General features: G+C 40.6%; 1 protein-coding gene across 1 annotated transcript; it reads left to right on the plus strand.

Moving 5' to 3' along the window:
* Positions 1–737: 737 nt before the first annotated feature.
* Positions 738–23,747, plus strand: LOC105489420 (mex-3 RNA binding family member C). The gene is made up of 2 exons (XM_011754239.2): positions 738–1,861; positions 20,721–23,747. The coding sequence occupies exons 1-2, from the start codon at positions 1,108–1,110 to the stop codon at positions 21,944–21,946; spliced, it is 1,980 nt and encodes a 659-aa protein (XP_011752541.2). The 5' UTR covers positions 738–1,107; the 3' UTR covers positions 21,947–23,747.
* Positions 23,748–23,834: the final 87 nt, after the last annotated feature.

Here is a 23,834-nt window from a genome sequence, read left to right on the forward strand (position 1 = left end):
AGCACCTGCAGGCTGCTGATGTAACCACCCTTCCGGCAGAAAAGCCGGGCCAACGGGGCGTTGGGAGCGTCAGGCCACGAGGGAGGAGTATTCCCGGGTCCGAGAGGGAAGGCCCGGGAGCCACGCGGCTCAGGAAACCGCCCCCGCGAGGGGATAGGAGGATATTGCGTGGCCCCTCCTTCCATGACTCTTCTTAAGGCCCTTCCTCTGAAGGGGGCGATCTCATCCTCAACCCGAGGAAACAATGCCCTCGAACCTGCGCCTGCAGCTCTGCTCCAGGCCGCTCACACAGTGCCTTCCCTAAAAGAACTCAGCCAGACCGGCTACAGGGATAAAGGGTTGGGGGAAACAAATCCAGGTGTGCGCTTCGACCGCAGGCGCCTGCGCCAAAACCCCGCTTGGCCCTTAGTTTCAGCCTCTGCAGCAGCGCCTTCATCCGCCTCCTTTTTCCCGCCCCCGCCGGAGACGTCACAAAGAGTGACGTGTAAAGTGAACAATCACAGTCCCTCTCCGCGCGTGCCGGGAGGAATGGAGAGGGAGGTGGGCGGGGAGAGGACGGAAGGAGTGGGCTTCGGGAGCTGGCTGGTCCCGGTCACCCAATCAGAGAGCTCTGGGGAGGGGAGGGGCGGGGCCCGAAGGAGGGTGGGGGGTGGGGCTGGGGAAAGGAGTTGGAAGGCTGCGGGAGGAGAAGGCGGGCTCCCAGAGATTAAAAACACCCAATCAGAGCGCGCCGGCTTCATTCGGAGAGCGGCGTGGGGCGTCGCCGCCGCCGCCGCGCGCGCCGGGGGCTGGTTAAGGCCATGAAACAAAAGAAACCCTGAGAGGGAGCCGCTGCCACCTCCACCAGCCCGCCCCGCCGCCGTCCCCACCCACCCACCTAGTTACCTACCTTTGCCTCCTTCCCCTGCCCCTCCACCCCGCCCTCTCCGGTCTCCGGGCGGCCCTGGCGCTCCACGGCCCGGGTCCCCAGCCCCACCGCCTCCCCAGAGGAAAGGTGTTTGCGCGCTGAGCAGGGCCCTGGCCCTGTCCGCCATGGGGCTCGCCGCCTGCCGCGCCTGACCCGGCCGCCGCCGCCGCCGCCGCCGCCATTGACAGCGCGCCGCCGCGATGCCGAGCGGCAGCTCCGCGGCCCTGGCCCTGGCGGCGGCCCCGGCGCCCCTGCCGCAGCCGCCCCCGCCGCCGCCGCCGCCGCCGCCGCCTCTGCCGCCGCCCTCGGGCGGCCCGGAGCTCGAGGGGGACGGGCTCCTGCTGAGGGAGCGCCTGGCCGCGCTAGGCCTTGACGACCCCAGCCCGGCGGATCCCGGTGCTCCGGCGCTTCGAGCCGTGGCGGCGGCGGCGCAGGGCCAGGCCCGGCGGGCGGCGGGGCTGTCTCCAGAGGAGCGGGCTCCGCCTGGCCGGCCTGGGGCCCCGGAGGCGGCCGAGCTGGAGCTGGAAGAGGACGAGGAGGAGGGGGAGGAAGCAGAGCTGGACGGAGACCTGCTGGAGGAGGAGGAGCTGGAGGAAGCAGAGGAGGAAGACCGGTCGTCGCTGTTGCTGCTGTCGCCGCCCGCGGCCACCGCCTCTCAGACCCAGCCGATCCCAGGCGGGTCCCTGGGGTCTGTGTTGCTGCCCGCCGCCGGCTTCGATGCCCGGGAGGCGGCGGCCGCGGCGGCGGCGGCGGGGGTGCTGTACGGAGGGGACGATGCCCAGGGCATGATGGCGGCGATGCTGTCCCATGCCTACGGCCCCGGCGGCTGTGGGGCGGCGGCGGCCGCCCTGAACGGGGAGCAGGCGGCCCTGCTCCGGAGAAAGAGCGTCAACACCACCGAGTGCGTCCCGGTGCCCAGCTCCGAGCACGTCGCCGAGATCGTCGGCCGCCAGGGTGAGTGCAGGGGTGGGGAGGTCCAGCTGGGCATGGCCCCGGGCGTGGGTGGGGAGACGAGAGAAATGAGCATGGGACGGAAAGGGCGAACCCGGCGAGGCCCCCAGATCCACCCCGAAGGGGTCTGGGAGGAGCCGAGAGTCGACCAGATGTGAAGATGGGTCACCTTGCGAAAACCCACGCTTTTTCGCTCGTCTCGCCTGGTAAAAAGTGTGAAGTTTTTCGGGCGACCCAGTCCGGTGGTGTTCACGTTACTTGGGCTGTATTCGTGGAACACCAGGCTGGCGTGGCACCAGAAACCTCAGTGAGGTGGTAAAAGGTCGGGCTCGAGGAGTTGTGGGTTCGCTCTTGGGTACGGAAACCTTCGAGATTGCAAGTTTGCGCCGCCGAGTGTCTTCTTTTTAAAGCGTTCAGCCTCCCTTACAAGAACTTGTTCAGATGGAGAAAAGGACAGAAATGGAGGCCTGTAGACAGAGCTCACTGGGGAGGGAAGGGATGTTCAAATGGTCGGTATCACCGCCATCCCCTGCCCCTCCGCTGTTCAGAAACAGCTTTGGAAAAGCAGCCCAACTCACTGCCGCCGATCTTACTGTATTCCTCTCGATACGTTTCAAGTCTCGGAAAGACACACTGACACACTGGCTGTCTTTTGAAACTGTTCGGTGTGCAGGATGAAGAAAAATTGGACACTAAGGTAATTAAGAAACTTCTGTGTTTATACAGTTTTCAGTTAATTCTCCTCTTCACTTGTCAGCACACCAGTACTGCAGACAGACTCCTCCCACATTGTTCAGACAAAGGACCTATGTCTCAGATTCCAGGAGTAGATTTGTGAAGGTGGGGGAAGGAGATGCTTGGGGTACCTCTGTATCCGACATTTTTAGGGAAGGTCCTAAGTTCTTTATGGGAGCTTTTTCCCTTTATGAAAGGGGCAGATGTTACCTGCTGCCACCGCATGACAATATGGTTTAGCCTGGTTGATGCATGCCTCTTTACTGTTAGGTTGAGAGCATTGTTGGGGTCAAATAAAGCGAGATGATGGCGCTGCTGCTTAAATGATCTCATCTTTCCCAAGTGGTCTAAAGTACACATAAATAAGAGGTCTGTCGAAATGGTGGTTTCACATATCAGAGTTGGCTCATTTCTTTCCTATCTGTAGGATTTTAATAAAAACTCATATGAAATCTGGATAAAGGAGATAGCTTATTTCAGACTGCCTGATGATTGGCACTTACCAACACTGTTCAAAGCTGGACCTTTCAATTGAGAGGTAGCTTATGTGTGTTGTTCTTCTGGTTAATGAGTTTCAAATACCTGGTTTGTTTGGTTTTGACGATACTTAGAGTAATAATCCAGGATAAAACTTTTATTTACATGGGATAAAATTACAACATCTCAATTTGCATCAGAATGAGTTGACCATTCATGTGAGAACACTGAGGAATCGCCATGTACCAAGCATGTATTTTGCCCCGTGTTGAGTTTGTGGTATTGAGTTGAGAATGTGAAGTTAATTCAGACTTTCTGCCCTTAAGAAGATAGAAGTCTAATAAACAGTAGAATGGCACTAACGATAGTATATTTAGTGTGACAGAGTATCAGATAGGAGAACATCTACCGTGGAGGGCCTTGGAAAATGGGTAGGAAGGAGTTTAACAAATGGAGATTGAAAAACTGTGAAAGAACAATGTGAGGAGTGGTGTGGAGGACCATCTTCTAGGTATAATTGCCAAGTAGTGTTGTTTTGATACTTGAGGTCTGTAAAGGGGAGTGGTGGAAAAGGGGGAAGGCAGGCGTTCACACCGGAATGTGAAGAAGTCTGAATGCCATATGAAGATGCCACTTCTCAGGACAAGTTGCTTCAGTGTGCTTATGATAACAGTCTAGGGTAACAAAGGAAAAAACCATTTACCTGCTAGTTTTACAGAGGGACAAGATAACATATTTTATAGATTTAGTTTAATACAAACTTTTGTCCTTCTTTATAGTAGACACCCCGTAAAGCACTGCAGAATGGCCCTTGTGTACATTGTTATCTTTATAGAAATCAATTTTTTAAAAGTGAATTCCAAGTTTTTATTTTGTACCAGCTATTACATGATAGGAAATGAGATAAAGCCTTAGTTTTTCTTTTGAGGGCTGTGCTTATTTGGTTAATAAGGAAATGTTGAATTTAATTATGTCTTAGGACATGGAGACAAATTGCTGGCTCTTCCGTTTAAACCTTGTATTTTCCCGGAGTTGACAATACTGTTAAAAGTATGTCATCATCCTCTGTCTTAAAAGCAGAAAATCTGGTCCTTTTGCTATTTTGAACCATTCAACTTGTGGATCATTGTACCCCTTTGCCACCCCCATGTCCCAGCACGATAGTAATAAAACCTGTAAAGTTATTTGCTTACTCGTATGGAGAACTAAGTAACTTCTAATGTTCACATCCTTTTACAGTATGGTATTTCCCCATGGGAGAGAACCTGTCCTAAGTGAGGAAAACAGGGCAAATCATTTCATTTTCTTGTTTGCTTTGAGGGAGCTAAATTTTCATCCTTAAGATTAAATTATCCATTTCTGCCATTTTATGTATTACCTGAAGCCACAGTTTTCTGTTTGACATCTCTTAATTGATTTTGGAAATAATTATGTCACAGATGGAGACATTTATGACTTCAGCTCTGAAGCAAAGAGCAGGACAAATGGAATTCTGAGTCACATAGACTAGCAACTCATGTAGATGGCCTCTGAGCTCCAGTGTTTTCCTAAACACAAGCTACCGCTTTTGATACCGATGAAAGTTGGCAGAGTGTTTGACCTCGAATTTATACTCCCCAGTAGCATATGGTCATTTGTAAATGTTAAATTGGCCTTGTATTTTAAAGCATTGCATCTATTGTGAAACAACAGTATGAAGCCAGGAACTGAATATAATCAAAAAAGTTTTAGAATATGGACATCAAAAATAAACCTGACAACAGATTTTAAGACCTAATTTTACAAACTTAGAACATCTCTGTTTTTAAGTATAGTACCTGCAAGACATATTAACAGTGATTAACAGGTCTAATTTTAGTCAGCAGGTTTTTGTTCCAGTTTGTACAGTCATTTATATCCATTTAGACTAAAAAGTGAATTAAAATAGAACTGTGTACCCATTCTTAACTACATTATAAATTAATACTAAATGTCATAAATTCAGTTGTTTAGAGACTTGTAACCCAATATTTTATATTACTATTAGGATAAATGTGTATTTTTCATTATTTTCATTAGACTTCAATTGATGGGATATGTGTGTTCTCTAACCACATAGTCTAGAAAAGTCATCTCTAGCTTCTTTTTATTGTCCACCCTGTCCAAAAAAATGTGCATACTCCCAATCTCTGGGTTTTTATGTATGACTAGTAAGTGTGCTTAATATATTACACATTATAAAACATAAAATTCTTTATTAACAATTAATACTTTACACTGTTTCAAGTTGTCTTCCCAATTTCTTAGGGTGGAACCACCCTTCAAGCTCTAACACAACTGAAATAAGGTTTATACGAGAAAAAGAGAAAGCTTGGTCTTGCTGTACATAAATTTTCTCTTCAAGGAGAAATACATATTTCATGAGAATATATAGTTTCAGAATGATGCTACAGCACATTGTCTTCTTCTTTTATGGGGATGAGGGTGCATTGTTGGCCTTCTCTTTGCTTAGTACTATGCTAGGTGCTTTACCAGTGCCGTTTAACCCTGCTAGGTGGTTACTGCCATTTAGAGAGGTAGAAACTGTGGTTTTGAGAGCTAACTTGCTCAAATAGTGGAGTTTGGATTTAGTATAGTTTGACATCAGAAATAAAATTCTTTGTACTCTACATTGCTGCCTCAGTATTGAAGCATTCTGCTCTGGAAGGTTAGTATTTTGGATTAACTTGTGCCCTAATCGTAGGACACTGAATTTCTAGTATGCATAATTTAAAATATCACTATCCAAATTAGTTTACTTGATAAAATTTTGGTGTCTCTGCTACCCACAAGGCACAGTTATAACTGTAATATAGTTCTGTGTCTAGCTAAAAATTCACTGTCATTTGTAGTTCAGAGAGTTAATTTGTGTATATATAGACACTAGCTTTAAAAATTAAGTATTACAATTTTTCTAGGCTTTAAAATTTAAATTTCATTAATAATGGTTTGTATTAGCTCTGGGACCCTTGAGAAGGGTTCAATTATTGTAATTGTTTTTGCAAATGGGTGGGGAAATCTACTGCCTTACTTCCTGCCTTATTCAGCTAATGAACTATTCTGATTCACTAGGGAGGAGATGGGAAATGAAGTGGTAGTTCAAGGGTATATTTTGTACCCCTTGGTTACCAACAACCTGAAAATGATCCAGGAAACCAAGTATTTGTGTTAGTCTGTTAGAGATTTCTACCTAGAAAATTTTCAAACAATGTTTATGGGTTGGAATTCTAGGTGGTTCTTCACAGCGTAAGTTTTTAAGGAAAGGTAGCATTTAGTTATAAGGTAGTGCTTAATATATTGCTGATTTGGTTTTGAATACTTTTGCCTTAAGCTGATTTAAAAAATGTTTTAGTATGTGTATTTTAATATAAAAATACGTGTTGTAGCTACACCAAACTGCCTGTAACAGTCTCTGTTCGGCTGTGGTATATTGGAAAGAGCCAAATCAGAAATAGATATTCCTGTGCCAATAACTCACTATGTAATCTTGAACAAGTCACTTAAACTCCCTAGGCTTCAGATTCCTCTTTTGCACCTGGGCCTAATCGTATCTACAATTCCTGTAGAGACTCTGGAAGATACACAAAGAAATTGACATATATGAAACTATTAAGTGGTAAGCACATTACTTTTGTTAAGGTAAATCTGAAATTAATTGGGAACCACCGTTTAGTTATGTCCGCCTTTTTTGGCTTTAGCAGATAGTTTCACTCATTGTATTCTTCTGATGTAACAACTAGAACCAACAGATATCTGAATGCCTTTTAGATACCTGGCACTTCTGTCAAGATGGGCTTGTTACGCTATGGTTAACAAAGAACTCTACACCTCAGTGTTAAAAACAACCACGGTTTATTTCTTGTTCATAGGGGCTCTGCTCATTTTAGTCATTCAGGGACCCAGGCCAACAGCAGCCGCCATCTCCAATATTACTGATCTACCATTGTGCCAGAAGATGAAAGACTACGGCATAGCACATACTGATCTTAAAATGTTAGATCCAGAAGTAATGCTTATCACATCTGCTCATATTTCATTAAAGCAAATCGTCTGGCCACACCTAACTTCAAATGGGTGAGAAAGTATATTACAACTCTGTGCCCACAAGGAGAGCCATGATGACTACCACAGTCCTATTTTATAATTTATAGGATTCTTATAGAATTTTAAACAGTGTCATTCCTGCCATGTAGAATTTGTAACCAAACTCAAGATGAAAAAGTAGATAATGTTCATAAGATACTAAATGAATGTATTTGCACTTAAAAAAAAAAAAAAGCTTTTTAAGAAGCTCTAAATAGATCATGGATAATTATGTTTAAATTTCCATTGATATTCAGGTGATCCTTAAGTGATATGTTTTTTATTAAACTGCATTCTTAATGCTTCCCAAATAGCTTATATACCATAATTTTTGGATTTACTTTTAAAATTTTTCCCATGCTACCATTAGTTACTGTATAGAGACAAAGATTAAATCTGATATTTAAGCCTTGAAAATAATTTTCTAATGTTAAGATTACCAAACCCAGATATACTAAATTGAATGTATGCATAGTCTAATACTGTTTGAGTAGTTCGAGTCTTTGTTCTATAACTGACTTTGAGAATTTTGAGTTACACTAACTATAAGACCTCTTCCGTGCCAGTGTTTGAGATGTAAGGACAATTCAAGTGTTTGTTGCCCTTGTCCAGTAAGTGCGGACTACAGTTCATCATTGCATGCAGAGAAGCCTGGTTTGGTCACAAGTAAAGTTGTATCATGGAATAATAAGACTAAGCCTTAAAATAATAAAGAAAATCCTTCAATGAAAACTGCAGATGTAGTTGAAGGTAAGCATAAAGAATTTGGTCTTGAACGTGATTGAAGGGGAAGTGGGGAGGGAATGGCTTCAAACAACTAGAAAAGATCTCCCAAAATGGTTACCAGTGTAAAAGTGTATATTTGTATTTGGGGCTCACCTTTTTATTATTATTTCTCTTCTCCGTGCCTCCCTTTCCCTTTGCCTTCTCTTCTGCCTTTCTACCAGTGCCATTTAGTATAATGCAGGAAAGGACGTTGAACTTGGAGTTAGAAACCTTGCGTTTTGCCACTTGCTGCCTGTGACCTTGGATAAATCACTTAACCTCTCTGAGCCTGTTTTTTCTTCTGGAAAAAACCTACTTCATCTACTTGTTCTTTCAGGTTTCTCTCTTCCCTTTCCCTCATTTGTTGTAAGGATCAAGTTTGAGAAGATAGCATTAGTAGAAATTGACAGTACAATTGAAAGTACAGAGATGATAAATTATATATCAGATAAGGTAAATTTTTACTGCTAAATTTCTTTTATACTCTGAACAAATGCTAGTTAAAGCCAAAAAAATGTGATTTTGGTAAGTTTTTCCTAGGCTATACCAATAAATTACGTAAGTTACATTTTTTAAATTTACAATATGTCTTAAAATTTATTTAAAATCAGAGCTTTGGAAATGTATTTCCTGGCAAAGAACCAAGCAAGTCTGGAAGAGAATCATTTACAAATGAATCTAATTCCATTGTATGGTAGGTACCCAAATAGATAATTCTAAGGTTTCTGTTAACATTCTCTAAAGAGCATGAACATAATTTCAAGCTCCCCAGTTAGGAAAACTTCTGCCTTTCATCTCTAATTAACACCCTCTTCTGGTTTTTTCTTTCAGGTTTACCGAAAGGCCAAATAATAAACCTTTTCATTAAATATTTTTTATTGTCTTGTCTAAAATAAGTGAAAAAAGAGAGGTTTTAGATTTAATTTAACTTCTGTTTTTTAAAATACCTTGTACATGCAGGGAATTCTCCACTCCTAAAAATACACTAGAAATATTCTTACTGGGATTTAGGAAAATAAGACAACTTGAGAGAACGTTGGTTTAGGGGTCACTAGTTTATAACTGGACAGTTTTAGGCTTCGATTTTCCTCATGTCTAAAATGAGATTTAACTAGGTGGTCTGTCACAGTTCTTATATTCTGATTTTTGTCCAAAGGGAGTCCCTAAAATTACGTAAAAGTAAACCAGATTTCATATTACCAATTAGATAGATTGACTTTGCAAAATCTTCTCAATTTTGCAGAGTTTATAGTATGTTTTATCTTTAGGAGTATTTTTTAAATGTTAACTCCGTATAAAAATCAGTTCACTTGTCTTTTAATAACAAACTTGTGTCAGGCACTGTGCAAAAACTACATGTATCACCTCATTTAATCCTTTCTTAATTCCACCAAACAGGCAACAATTCTATAGAGGTACAAACAACTTACCCAAGGTCTCAAGCTGTTATTGTTTGAGACTTCAACGTACCTATCTCAGTAAGTGGTAGAACAAGTAGACAAAAATCAGCAAGGATATTGTAGAAGATCTGACTACTGTCACCAACCAGCAGTATAAGAAAAGAAAAGAAAATAGGTCACTATCTGTACGTGAACACGTGTCACTAAATACTTTTAGTGCTTGAAGTTAATGCAAGTCAGTGAAGGTAGAACTGAATCTTAGTCATCTTTGCATTCTTAATATTGGTTAAAGTACCTAAAACAAAATGGAATACTTCCTGTTTGTTTTATTGAGCTGAATTTTTAAATTATAAACTTGCCATTTCATTGTTTATCATTGTACTTTCCACATTGTGTTAATTGGGGTTTTCTTCCCTCTTGCCTTTATTCTCAGCCTTTTTTTTTGAGACAGGGTCTCACTCTGTTGCTCAAGCTGGAGTGCAATAGTGCAATCTCAGCTCACTGCAACCTCCGCCTCCCAGGCCCAAGTGATCCCCGGTAGCTGGTACCATAAGTGCACACCACCACACCTGGCTAATTTTTTGTATTTTTGGTAGATACGGGAATTTACTACGTTGCCCAGGCTGGTCTTGAACTGAGCCGAAGCTGAGCTCAAGCAGTCCACCCGCCTTGGCCTCCCAAAATGCTGGGATTACAGGCGTAAGTCACCACACCCATCCAAACAGCTTTTTATTTAAGGACCCAGTCAACCTCAAGTTGTTTGGCACTTTTGTTTGAAATACAGTAGATGCTACTTGATTGAAGGCATTAAATGTTTATATGAATACTGATAATGAAACTAAAATCACATAAATGAAGCTGTTTGAAGTATTGTCATAGTAATCCCTAAAGTGAGACAAACAATATTCTTCACTTGAAATAGCTACAAGGAGGCCACTTGAACCCTAGAAAGGAAAGCTATTAGTTTTATATTGTGCATTTAGGAATACATTGCATTCTTAAATTATTACTTAAAATGTTGAATTAATGTTGTGTACACAAGAAGCATTCTTACTGGGATTTAGCTGATACTCATCAGTTTTTGAAGATAGAATACAAGAATTGATTAGTTGAACTAATGGCAATTCCATATTTGCTGTAACACCTTAATACAGTATTGTATGTGCTTCTATAAAATGAAAGGAGCTTTTGAATATTCTGTCTAGACTCTTCCAAGGGGAAAGGGACCTTATTTTGTATAACATTATTAATACGACCCCCTCATTCATTCTTATATATCATGAAACTTGTGAGATGATTTAGGGTTTTTTTGTTTGTTTTTGTTTTTTGGTTTTGGGGTTTTTTTGAGACGGAGTTTCGCCCTTGTTGCCCAGGCTGGAATGCAGTGGCATGATCTCAGCTGACCGCAACTTTGCCTCCCAGGTTCAAGTGATTCTCCTGTCTCAGCCTCCCGAAATGATGTGTTTTTAGGGGAAAGTCGTATGATGAAAGGAGTGTGGAATTAAGACAATTTGGGCTAAGTACTTAACTGAATAACAGGCATTGTAGTAAGCATGTTTGATACATTTTTTCATTTAATCTTTGCGAAAAACAAATGAAGGAAGTATCTTTAATCATAGTTTGCCCTAATGTTGAAACAGCAAGTTCCCAGTCCTGCAGATAGTCAGTTCTTTGCTGCTTGAACTGGACCTTGAAGGATTCATACATGATAGCTGTAATAATGAGTTGTGCGTATGTTTGTATTATTCTTGAGTTCGTGGAGCCTTTTACACATAGTTTTATCTTTTCCAAATGGCCATGTTTGTTATTCAGATAACTCCGGGAGGAAAAGGAATACTAGGAGGATTTTCCAGGTTATGTAAGGAAATAACTGAGCAGAGATAGAAGAGGAACAAGACATATTTGGGGGATGAAGTCTGGGAGAAGGTAGGTTATGGCCACTTAATGTGCAGAAGGGGTAGGGACTTAATTTCAGGCCAAAGAGTTTTATTTTTCTTGAAGGTAAGAAGAGCTACTCAAGATGTTTAACTCCCCTCTCTTTACCCTTCAAAACAAAACCTCTTGGGAAATTTTTGAAGAAAAACCCCAAGGACTACCAAAAGTGAAAATATATACATGATGCAATTTTGGTGTTTGCTTGTAAGGGTTTGAACTTTCTTCAGTCACCTTATATTTGTAGCTAATGTATGAAATGAATGGAAAACATAATTTAGTTTCTAGAAAACAAATTCCTTTTTGCAAAATCTACAACACAAGTACTTGATGTTCATAACAGTGGTCATACATAGCCCCAGACTTGCATTCTGTCCTTCATTCTCAGCCTTTTTCTGTTTATTATTGTGATAGGCTTTGCGGTGAGTCCCCCGTCTTGTCTCTTTTGCATCTTTTATGCTCCTACTAGTCTTAACATGCATATCTGATTATGTTACCTTCTACCTCCAATTTTTTCTAGTCTACGATAAAGTCGAAATTCCCTTGCCTGACATCGAAGACCTCTGTCTCCCCATCCAGCTTTATCCCTGCCATTCTACCCTCCAGTGACTTGAAGTTCTCACACTACTGAACCCAGTTGTCTGACTGTGCCATCCCGTACTCTTGATTCCCTGCTTTTGCACTTGCAGTTCCCTCTGCTCTCCTTCCCATCTGGCAAAACCGCTGTCTTTAAGCCTCAGTTCAAATGCCTTTAAAGCTTTCTTTTATTTACTGTAAGTAGTAAAGTCATCTCCTTTTGTATGTACCTACTGCTTTGTAGGTACCTTTAAACCAGTTCTCGTATTCAGTATTGAATTTCCCTCTAGACTGAGCTTGAGAGCAGAAATGATGCCGGTTCATTTATACCACCTGGAAGTAACACTAGCATCTTTATAGGGAATTTAACATGTGAATGGGTAAGTTCAGGCATTAGGCTGCACTTTATCTCACAATTGATAAAATGCTCTTAAAGTTCACCCAAGCAGTGATTTTGCTGGGAACACCTAGGATAAGTGGAAGCTACTTTTACTTGTGTATCACATACCAAACCACTAATCTCCCAGCATAAACGTAATCTCCTAGTAAAAGTCATTGTAAACTCTTGGCTTATATATTTTCTCCCTATTTGATATTTTTATTTTAATATTTAATTGTTTATTATAGAGATGAGCGTCTCACTATGTTGCCCAGGCTGGTCTCGAACTTCTGGCCTCAAGCAGTCCTCCCACCTCTGCCTCCCGAAGTGTTGCGATTATAGATGTGAGCCACCACACCCAGCCCTTATTTGATTTTTAGCTTTATCCCTTCACCTATTCCAATGCTTGTGATTCCCCAAACCTTTCCTGACCCTACCTTATGTCTGTTCACTGCCCTGGCCTTCGGGTTACTATTCCTGAATTGGGATTTAAAAGCTAGATACTTGGAAGAAAAAGGAAAATAATTGAAGGAAAGGAGAAAGATAATGTCATAGGTAGAGTAATCCTACCCACCCAGAGAAGTCCGTGTCCAAATCCCCCAGGAACTCTGAACACGTCACCTCATTTGGCAAAAGGGATGTTGCAGGTGTTTATGCAGATGCAATTGAGGGTATGGACCTTGCTTTGGGGAGCTTGAGATCATCTGGATGATCGTCTGGGTATAAACACATGAGACCCTAAAAGCAGAAAACCTTTCCCAGTTGGGTCTGAGATCTGAGAAAGAAGATTTGAAGCATGAGAAGAACTCAGCCTCCGTTGCTTACTCTGAAGCTGAAAGGAGTCACAAGCCAGGGAATGTAGGTGGTGGCCTCTAGAAGCTGGGAATGGCCCTCAGCTGACAGCCAGCAAGGACGCTCAGTCCTTTCACTGCAAGCAATCAAATTCTGCCAACAACCTGCATGTGCAAGGAACTGGATCCCTCAAGCTTCTTGCAAGGAACACAGCCCTTGCAAACACCTTGATTTTAGCCCTGTTGAGACCCATATCAGATGTGTGACCCACCGAACTGTAAAATAACAAATATATGTAAAAAAATAAATTTATGTCATTAAAGCCACTATGGGAACTTGTTATGGCAGCATTAGGAAACTAAAGCAGGTAATAGGGAATTAAAGGACAGAAATATTTTTGGACTTGAACTGTTGACAATTCCATATTTACTGTTAACACCTTAATGTAGTATTTTATGTTGAAAGCTGCTTCCTAATTCTTTTTTTTTTTTCCTTTTTTTTTTTGAGTCAGGGTCTCACTCTGTTGCCCAGGCTTGAATGCAGTGGCACGATCTCAGCTCTCTGCAGCCTCGACATCCTAGGTGATCCTCCCAACCTCAGCCTCCCAAGTAGCTGGGACCACAAGTGTGCACCACCACGCCCAGATAGTTTTTTATATTTTTTGTAGAGATGGGGTTTTGCCATGTTGCCCAGACTGGTTTCAAACTCCTGAACTCAAGTAATCCTCCTGCCTCAGCCCCCCAAAGCATTGAGATTACAGGCTTGAGGCATCACACACGGCCAAAAGCTACTTATAATAATTCTTGAGAGACTTCCAGAATGTCTTTTAGAGTATTGAATAAGAATGTAATATATCTAACATTTTAGTCTCTGCTCTCTTGGGGCAGTGATTGTGGAGTTTTTAAGGGCTCTGAGAATCTCTAGTAGTTTTTATTGCTTTGTAACCGTTACTGCTAATTTAGCAGCTTAAAACAACATAAATTTATCATCTCCATTTCTGTAGGTCAGAAGTCTAGGCGTGGTGTGCTGTTCAGGGTCTCACTGCATTCAAATCAAGGTATTGGGCAGGACTGCAGTGCTTATCTGCGGCTCATGTCCTTACCCAAGCTTGCTGGTTGTTGATAAAATTCATTTTGAGCAGGGGCTGGGAGATGGGTGTTGCAGGATGATGACCTCCACCTCCATTTTTCTTCTAGCTCACAGCTCCTAGAAGACACTTGGAAGTTCCTTGTCTTGGGGTCACCATAGGCAATTTACAACATACATTGTTAGCTTTCTTCTTCCAGGTTAGCCAGAGCACATCTCTCTGACTTCTTTTCTGAGTCATGCTAGGAAAAAATATATATATATATATTTTAAGAGACAGGGTCTCACTCTGTTGCCCAGGCTGGAGTGCATTGGTGTGGTCATAACCCACTGCAGCCGTGACCTCCTGGACACAAGCAGTTCTTCACCTTATTAGCCTCCCATGTAGCTAGGACTCCAGGGATACACCACCATACATGGCTAATTTTTTTTTTTTTTTTTTTTTTTTTCGGTAGAAACAGGGTCCTGCTACATTGCTCAGCCTGGTCATGAACTCCTGGCCTCAAGCAGTCCTCTGGCCTCAGCCTCCCAAAGTGCTAGAATTACAGGCATGAGCCACCACAATCAGCCAAAACCTCTGCTTTAAAAAAAACTTGTGATTAGGTCAGGCCCACCCAGATAATCTGGATAATTTTACTATTTTAAGGTGAACTGATTTGGATTGTAATTATATTTGCAGAGTCCCTTCACAGGGGCCACGTAGGTTGGTGTTTGTTTAACTGAAAGTATGTGTACACTAGGCCCAGGAATCTTGAGGAACCGTCTTAGGATTCTGCCTATCATACTGTCTACCATAGCTTTTTAAAGGATTTAGTGGTGAATGATGAACAGCTCCATGGACTTTTATTTTCTGCTTAATTGTACATTACTGGTGACCTAAATGTTAACTCAATTCTTTATCACATGGTGCTTTTTCTGTTGGGAAGTGGTATAGATAGGCCATGTGGTCTTTTTGCTACCATCTAAATGAACTGTGGTTTAAAAACAAAAACAAAACTTGAAAAATCCTGTTCTAAGTATCCAAGATGTGTTGCTGGTGGCTGGAAAATAAATAATGGGTTTTTAAAATTCAGTGTTATAAATATGTTTGGGCTCTCTGGCCTGCACAAGCTACTTTAGGTGACCATAGAGCAGAACTATAGTATTACCATTTTCAACTGTATGAAAATTTCATCTGTAAAGTCAGATCTTAAACCCAGGTTTTCTCAGTAATGCCACATTCCCTCCATTTCACTGTCACTGTACTGGTTCTTAGTTGTAAGTACGTCATTTCACATGTGCTATGTAACTAGAAAGTGGCCTTAAAGATGATATTGTGTAGTGGTTTTAAGCTTTTCTGGCAGGAAAAAGAACATTTTATATTGCAGCCCATTATATATTTCACTGAAACATTAGGAACATAGTGAGTCCTTTTTTTAAATGCTAATTGCACCCACTGAATTGATACTGCAACCCATGGTTTGAAAAACACTGAAGATTACAAATCTTTGTTTTAATTTCTTTTCTTTTTTTTAGATTTTTAATTTCTTTTCTTTCTTTTCTTTTTTTTAATTTATTTCTTTAATTTCTTTTCTTTCAACCCCTCTCCCAGCAACAGAGGACCTCCCCGTCTTAATTTCTAAGGCTAGGAAAAGCCTTATTTATTTACCCTGGAGTAAATAAATAAATACCCTTACTTATTTACCCTAAATAAAGATACCCTTATCTTTATTTACCCTGGAGAAGCAAGGCAGAATCCTTTACTGTATCAGGGAGTGAGAGGACCAGAGTTCTAGCTGCAGCTAAAGGGTTTTAAGGTGAAACGTGGCCCCAGCAACAGTGATGTAGGAAGGGAAAATGGGTTCCTACACCAGTGAGGTAAGTTGGAGACTCTTTTTTTAGGGAATTTACTTCCAAATCAAGATAAAATTAGTTCTTGACCTCCAAACAGTCTAATCTAGACTTCCGCCCATTGATTACCTTGAATACAACTTGCCATACATGGATTTTTATCTCTAGCTATAAGAAGTGTAGTCCTCACATTTTTAAATTTCAAAACTTTGTTCAACTTTGAGGCTACGAAATCGTTTACCCTGCTGTTTGTGTGCAGTAGGTCCCCCCTTATCCAACAGGGATGCCTTCCCAAGACCTTAAGTGGATGCCTGAAACCACAGAGTACCAAACCCTATATATACATACTATGTTTTTTCCTATATGCACATACCTGTGTAACATTTGATTTATAAACAAGACAGAGTAAGAGATTAACAATAATAAAATAGAACACTTATGACAATATACTGTAATAAAAGTTAGGTGAACGTGGTCTTACTCTCAAATATCTTTTTATACTGTACTATATCCACCTGCATTTGGACTATGGTTGACTGAAAGGAGCTGGAAATGATAGAAAGTGAAACTGCAGATAAGGGAGGGGGGCTACTGTAATTTAAAATAATATCAGTAGTACTAACCAGAAGTCTAATCAATATGCTAAGACTAGTGAAGTGTATCATTTCTGTATGTTTGATTTGTTTTTCTTTTCTAACTTAATTTATTTGAAAAAGTAATGTGTATGTATGACTCAAAATTTATTTAAAAAAATAAATAAGAATATACAGTGAAAACTGCCTCCCTCCTTCCCTGTCCCCCTAAGTCAACCCGTTTTATAAGTGTATAGCATACCATTATATAGCTGTACCAGCCTCATGCTAATTCAATAATTATAAAATACAGAAGTTACTTTGTACTTGTGCACATATTTCTACAGGATCAATTCTACAAGAAGATTGTAGAAATGTAAGAGTACATGGGCTTATAACTGTGATAGCTCTTAGAGGGCAGTTTATGCTCTCACAGCTAAATATGAGAGTTCTTTTCCCCACTCTTACTACCATTGTTATAAGGTTTTTGTTCTTTGACAGTCTTATAGGTGGAAAATAATAGGTCAGTTCCCATGAAAATAGGAATTTCCATCTTCAGAGCCATTTGTATATTTACTTTGATGTTAGCTGTTTCTTTCACCCTTTTATTGGGTTTTTGTTGTTTTGATTTGTAGGGGAGAGATGTGTGCGTGCGTGTGTGTGTATGTGTGTGTAAGAAAGTGAGAAAATGTTATAAATATTTTAGGTTTTTTTTACTTTGTTTTTGGTGACTTGTGCCATGTAGCAACTTAAAAAATACAGGCTAATATATCATAATACGGCTTCTGAATTTTATGTCACTCTGAGATTATAAATTCTATGATTTTTAAAAATATCTTTGAGTTTTCAAATAAAAACTCAATTTAAAGTACCCAAAAAAACTAATACCTTCGTCACCTGCAAAATTACAAAACAAGATTGTTTTTTCTCCTTTAGTTCGTGTCACCTTTTAAAAACTATCTATTCGAGTAGTCCCCAATGTTAGAATGTATTTGTAGTTGAGAAATCATGTTAGTTGTTTGGAACTCAGAATATGTGTTCCTATAGAAACAATGTTATGATTGGTGAGCTTCCCTATAATCCCTAATCTGAGTTTAGGGTACTATAATCAAAAGATTTAGGGAAGTGAAGAAATAGTTTCCTCTATCTTTATTGACAGTGGCTTAAACAGGGTGGGCGGCTGGGGGCGATGGCTCACACCTGTAATCCCAGCACTGTGGGAGGCCAAGGCAGGTGGATCACCTTGAGGTCAGGAGTTCGAGACCAGCCTGGCAAACATGGTGAAAATCTGTCTCTACTAAAAATATATTTTAAAAATTACCCGGGAGTGATGGTGGGCACCTGTAACCCAGCTACTCGGGAGGCTGAGGCAGGAAAATTGCTTGAACCTAGGAGACAGAGGTTGCAATGAGCCGATGTGGTGCCACTGCACTCTAGCCTGGGCGGCAAAGTGAGACTCCATCTCAAAAAACAACAACAAAAAAAAACCCCAGGGTTGGCTTTCCTGTCTTCCTGTTACTTTTTTCCCTGATCTGCAAAACCTAATAAGCACATGACCCTTTTGGGTGTAGACCAGGCCTGTGTCCCAAGAGTGGCCCATGCTCAAACCATTTGTCTTATCTGTACCCAATGAACCATGCATTAAACACCTATTTATTAATACCAACCATAGGCTAGGTAGTGTTCTGTGGACCCTCAATCATATTTCCTTAGTTAATAACATACCTATTAGGTATTTAACAGAAAATATTCTACTAAGGATGTGACTGGCAGTTGCTTATAGTATCAGAAGTGTTTGATTAAGGGATTTTTACGTCGTTTTCTTTTTTCTCTTTTGTTTCTGTTTTTCTTTTTTTTTCTTTTATTTATTTTCAATTTTCTAATGGTCAATATTAGTAAGGAATGAAAGGGACCAACCCTAGACCCTTACACTAATTCTACCTTTGTCCTTAATGCAATTTGCCCGTGTTTTTCTGCAGAATAACGTCTGTCTTTTGTTAGGAATGTAATTGTGGCTGACTGCCTTCTTGCCACCTTGTCAAGTTGTAGCCCACTGTGAACTTACATATCCAAATAATAACTCCCCTAAGTATAGAGTATGACCAGTTCTGTATTCATATACCCCTTTCAGAATTTCTTAAGCATCAATAGAAAGTGATCTCAATTCTGTACACCAAACCGTTCCTGCTGTGCTGAATGAGGGAATCTCCTGGACATTTAGCCTGTATAAATGATAAGTAGATGTGGAAGTTTCGTTGTTCTCTCTGGTCTTCTAACTGATTTTTCTACTGTGGAACAAAAGCAGATACAGGCTGAAACTTCTAATCTGAAAATTTGAAATCCTAAATGCTCAAAAACCCTCCGATTTTGTTTTGGAGCTCCAAAATCTGAGGCTTTTTGAGCACCAGCATAGTGCTCAAAGAAAATACTCACTGGAGCATTTCAGATTTTCAGATTGGGGATGCTCAGCTGGCAGGTATAATGCAAATACTCCAAAATCTCAAACATTCCTGGTCCCATGTGTTTTTGGATAGGGGATAACTCAACCTGTGTAGTCAACACCTAGTGGCTTGCGAATGCTTTGGAAGGGCAAACAAACGAGTCCCACTTTGTGCAAAAAAGTGATCAGATCATGTGCTTTCTTAGAAAGCATTGGCCAGGCGTGGTGGCTCACCTGTAATGCAGCACTTTGGGAGGCTGAGGCGGGCAGATTACAAGGTCAGGAGTTCAAGACCAGCCTGACCAACGTGGTGAAATCCTGTCTGTACTAAAAATACAAAAAATTATCTGGGCGTGGTGGTGCACGCCTGTAGTTCCAGCTACTTGGGTGACTGGGGCAGGAGGAACCTGGGAGGTGGAGGTTGCAGTGAGCCGAGATCGCATCACTGCATTCCAGCCTGGGTGACAGAGCAAGACTGTCTCAAAAAAAAAAAAAAAAAAAAAAAAACCTCATCTGACTAAAGTGGTATAGAGAATATTAATTTATTAAGGACAAAAAAGGAAGGGAATATTTAAGAAAAAGACATGCTCAGATTGTGACACTTAGCTTCAGTAGCACCTAGCTTCTCCTTTTTTTTTTTTTTTTTTTTTTTTTTTTAAGATGGAGTTTCACTCTTGTTGCCCAGGCTGGAGTGCACAATCTCGGCTCACTGCAGCCTCTGTCTCCCGGGTTCAAGCAATTCTTCTGCCTCAGCCTCCCAAGGAGCTGGGATTATAGCACCTAGCTTTATTTTGATGAACTAAGAATAGTATGATATATTCATGAGAACACATCTATCCTGGCAAGCTCAAGTTAGGGTCTTTGAAAAGTATAACCCCAGAGTTTTATGCCTTGATGTGTACTTGACATTTTAAGTTACAGTTTGAAACCCTCTAATCTTAACATAGTTGGCACTAGTAATCTGTGATTACTCAAAAAAAAAAAAAAAAAAAAAAAGTTGGTTAAAGTGGGGCATTATGTAAAGTTATACATATGTGTCTTAGATGTTTTATTTTAACTTAAATATACTTAGGATTTGTCAAGGCCTTTTGTTTCAAATTGTGTCTGTCAATCAGAGCAGTCCTTGAGTAAAACCATACCCAGCACCCACATTCCATACAATCTGCAGTATCTGTTTCTTTTAAATGGAGCAGGACTTTACAACGATTACAAAATCATTCTATGTTACTTTTTTTTATCCCAGCCCTTTATAGCTGTCTCACCTATTCATAATTCAATAGCAGCTTTTTTCTTTAAGATGCTCTTTAAGATACTCGTCTTTTTTGCATTGATGTTTCATTAGTTTATGCAATAATTCAGATAATTCAGTTACTAGCATGAGTACACCTAGCACAAACAACATGGGAATAAACAAAACTGATCATAGCAGGCCTAGAATTGAACTGGTGGGAGCAGAAGTGAGATGACCTACTAGCCATGAGCACAGTGTTTTTGTCATCAATTGAGTTTTACAGAGGAAAGAGTAATGTTAAGAGAAGTCAGTTTAAGAACTTCTGTAAGATAATTGTGAAAATTGAGGTTCTTGGACTAGCAAAAAGACCATAGATTTTAGGTCAAACTAGGTTTACTTCTGGCTCTGCCACTTCCTAGCTTTGTGAAAAACTCTAAAACTTACCCATAACCAGATACTTAGCTTAAAAGGTGCATTCTGTGATTTGTCTTTATATATATCATTGAAGTACATGTTGATTCTTATGAAATGTTTTCTTTCTAACAGGTTGTAAAATTAAAGCACTGAGAGCCAAGACAAACACGTACATCAAGACTCCTGTTCGTGGTGAAGAGCCCATTTTTGTTGTCACTGGAAGGAAAGAAGATGTTGCCATGGCCAAAAGAGAGATCCTCTCAGCTGCAGAGCACTTCTCCATGATTCGTGCATCTCGAAACAAAAATGGGCCTGCCCTGGGAGGATTGTCATGTAGTCCTAATCTGCCCGGTCAAACCACCGTCCAAGTCAGGGTCCCTTATCGTGTGGTAGGATTAGTGGTTGGACCCAAAGGAGCAACTATTAAAAGAATTCAGCAGCAGACCCACACTTACATAGTAACTCCGAGCAGAGATAAGGAACCTGTCTTTGAAGTGACAGGGATGCCTGAAAATGTCGACCGAGCACGGGAAGAAATAGAAATGCATATTGCCATGCGTACAGGAAACTATATAGAGCTTAATGAAGAGAATGATTTCCATTACAATGGTACCGATGTAAGCTTTGAAGGTGGCACTCTTGGCTCTGCGTGGCTCTCCTCCAATCCTGTTCCTCCTAGCCGCGCGAGAATGATATCCAATTATCGAAATGATAGTTCCAGTTCTCTAGGAAGTGGCTCCACAGATTCCTACTTTGGAAGCAACAGGCTGGCTGACTTTAGTCCAACAAGCCCATTTAGTACAGGAAACTTCTGGTTTGGAGATACACTACCATCTGTAGGCTCAGAAGAACTTGCAGTTGACTCTCCTGCCTTTGACTCTTTACCAACATCTGCTCAAACTATCTGGACTCCATTTGAACCAGTTAACCCACTCTCTGGCTTTGGGAGTGATCCTTCTGGTAACATGAAGACTCAGCGCAGAGGAAGTCAGCCATCTACTCCTCGTCTGTCTCCTACATTTCCTGAGAGCATAGAACACCCACTTGCTCGGAGGGTTAGGAGCGACCCACCTAGTACAGGCAACCATGTTGGCCTTCCAATATACATCCCTGCTTTTTCTAATGGTACCAATAGTTACTCCTCTTCCAATGGTGGTTCCACCTCTAGCTCACCTCCAGAATCAAGACGAAAGCACGACTGTGTGATTTGCTTTGAGAATGAGGTTATTGCTGCCCTAGTTCCATGTGGCCACAACCTCTTCTGCATGGAATGTGCCAACAAGATCTGTGAAAAGAGAACGCCATCATGTCCAGTTTGCCAGACAGCTGTTACTCAGGCAATCCAAATTCACTCTTAACTATATATATATACATAAATACTATATCTCTATATGGACTCGTAAAGGCATGGGTATAATGGTACCCCCCAGTAAACTTCCTAATGATTTCTTATGACTGTTATCAGGCTTTATTGGGATTAGGCTAAAGTTGTTAGTAAACTTATAAAAGGCTGCTATGGTAACACTAAACCTAAGTGGTCTCTTGTCTATTAGTTTGGTTTGAATTATTAATACTATCCTGTAGACCCAGAGACATAGTTTATATAAGAATTGCTAAAGCTGAAGTTCAACTTGGCTGAGTGAAGATAATCATAGGTTGTGTGAGCCTATGAGAAAAGTGTATACGTCTAAGATTTCAAAACAGTGGGTCCCAAAGCCTAACCACTTTAAGAGTTTATGGAGGGTACTTGGCATTACAGACGATTCATACACTTCCAGTGCTGCCTTCTTTACACTGCCAGTTTTGACAAAACAGGTTTGTTTGTTTTTTATTTTACAACAACTTATGCCTAATTCTGCAGGATTGCAAGTAACTTTTTAATGCATTGTGATTACTTATTGGTAATAATAGGGCTGATGGCAGTTTACTAGATCACTGGTTATAATTTGGGACAAAAACTGCTACATCGACTTTCATCTCGCCCAGAGTTCTCAAGGCTGGTATGATCAGTGGATCAGGAATGCTGAATTCCTGCCCATTGCCTGTCTTGGTGAATGTGGAAATGGCCACCTTGGTTTTCCCATATCAGGAAGGGCTTTGGGATGGCACCTATATTGGCTAACAATTGAGGATGCGAACATTCCATTCATTAGTGTGCTCGAGCTGTTAGTTTTTAGACTATAGATCAAAATGTGAAACATTTTATGTTCAATCCATATTTGTCTTGCACATTATAAATATATTTTTATTTTTTAGTAATTTAGGGGAGGGAGGAAGGGGAAAGGGATAATGATGCCCTTGGCATAATTCATAAAAGCAGCTGTGACAACCTCCAATCAGTTTACTTCATTTCAAAAACTATTTCCAATCACAAGGAAAGATTTATTTAAAATACACTCGTACATTTCACCTGTGGATGTCTATAACTTCATCCTCAGTATGTTCCCAAATCTGTGCTGGCATTGAAAGGACAAAACATTATACTGGTGGGTTTTTCTACTAATTATTTTTTGAAGCATTATTTTCCCAACACAAAAGAGCTTTTTTCTCGGTATAATGAAAATTGAAATCCTATGTGTATTCAATAGTAAATAGACAAATTTTATTTTTTATTTCCACTTGAAGAGTTACATTTCTTATAAAAGTTTACAAATAACGGTTTTTATTTTGATTTTTTCAGTATAAAAAAAGTTGCCTTGATGGCATATTATGATGTAATGCTAATTGCTTGTAGGATAGTAAATGTCAGTATTGAAACCTAATCTCTAGCTGCCGTCTTGTAGATATGAACGAATGTTCACCAAGCATGTATTTTGTATTTTGTTGCATTGTACACTGCAACTAATAAGCCAAGGAATCGACATATATTAGGTGCGTGTACTGTTTCTAAAAACCACAAACTAAGAATGATAAATTATCAATATAGTTTAGTATTTGCTAATTTTACTACATTCTTTTGTTATGTATATGTAGGGAAGTCATAGGGATTATAAATTCAATTTGAGTAAAATTTAAAACCATATATTTTATGATAAAGGGCCTTTAACTTAAGATGGCCAAAGCACTGATATTATATATTTGCTGTAAAGAGAATTATAAGAGTTTTATTTTTCTGATATTAAAAGTTACTTAATAAAGACTTGTTTCCATTAACTTGAATGTATTCTCCTTGGTGTGTTTCATATAATCATCAGTTTATACTAGAAGATTAGTTAACAGAATTGAAAATTTTCTTTTATAGACTCC

The sequence above is a fragment of the Macaca nemestrina genome, chromosome 19 (genome assembly GCF_043159975.1).
Source record: "Macaca nemestrina isolate mMacNem1 chromosome 19, mMacNem.hap1, whole genome shotgun sequence".
In the NCBI taxonomy this organism is placed as follows: Eukaryota; Metazoa; Chordata; class Mammalia; order Primates; family Cercopithecidae; genus Macaca; species Macaca nemestrina.

Excerpts from the sequence above, each read along its gene's own strand:
- LOC105489420 (XM_011754239.2), top strand. The coding sequence starts at position 1,108 with ATGCCGAGCGGCAGCTCCGCGGCCCTGGCCCTGGCGGCGGCCCCGGCG. Across the intron at positions 1,862-20,720 it reads CGAGATCGTCGGCCGCCAGG|GTTGTAAAATTAAAGCACTG; the intron begins GTGAGTGCAGGG and ends TCTTTCTAACAG.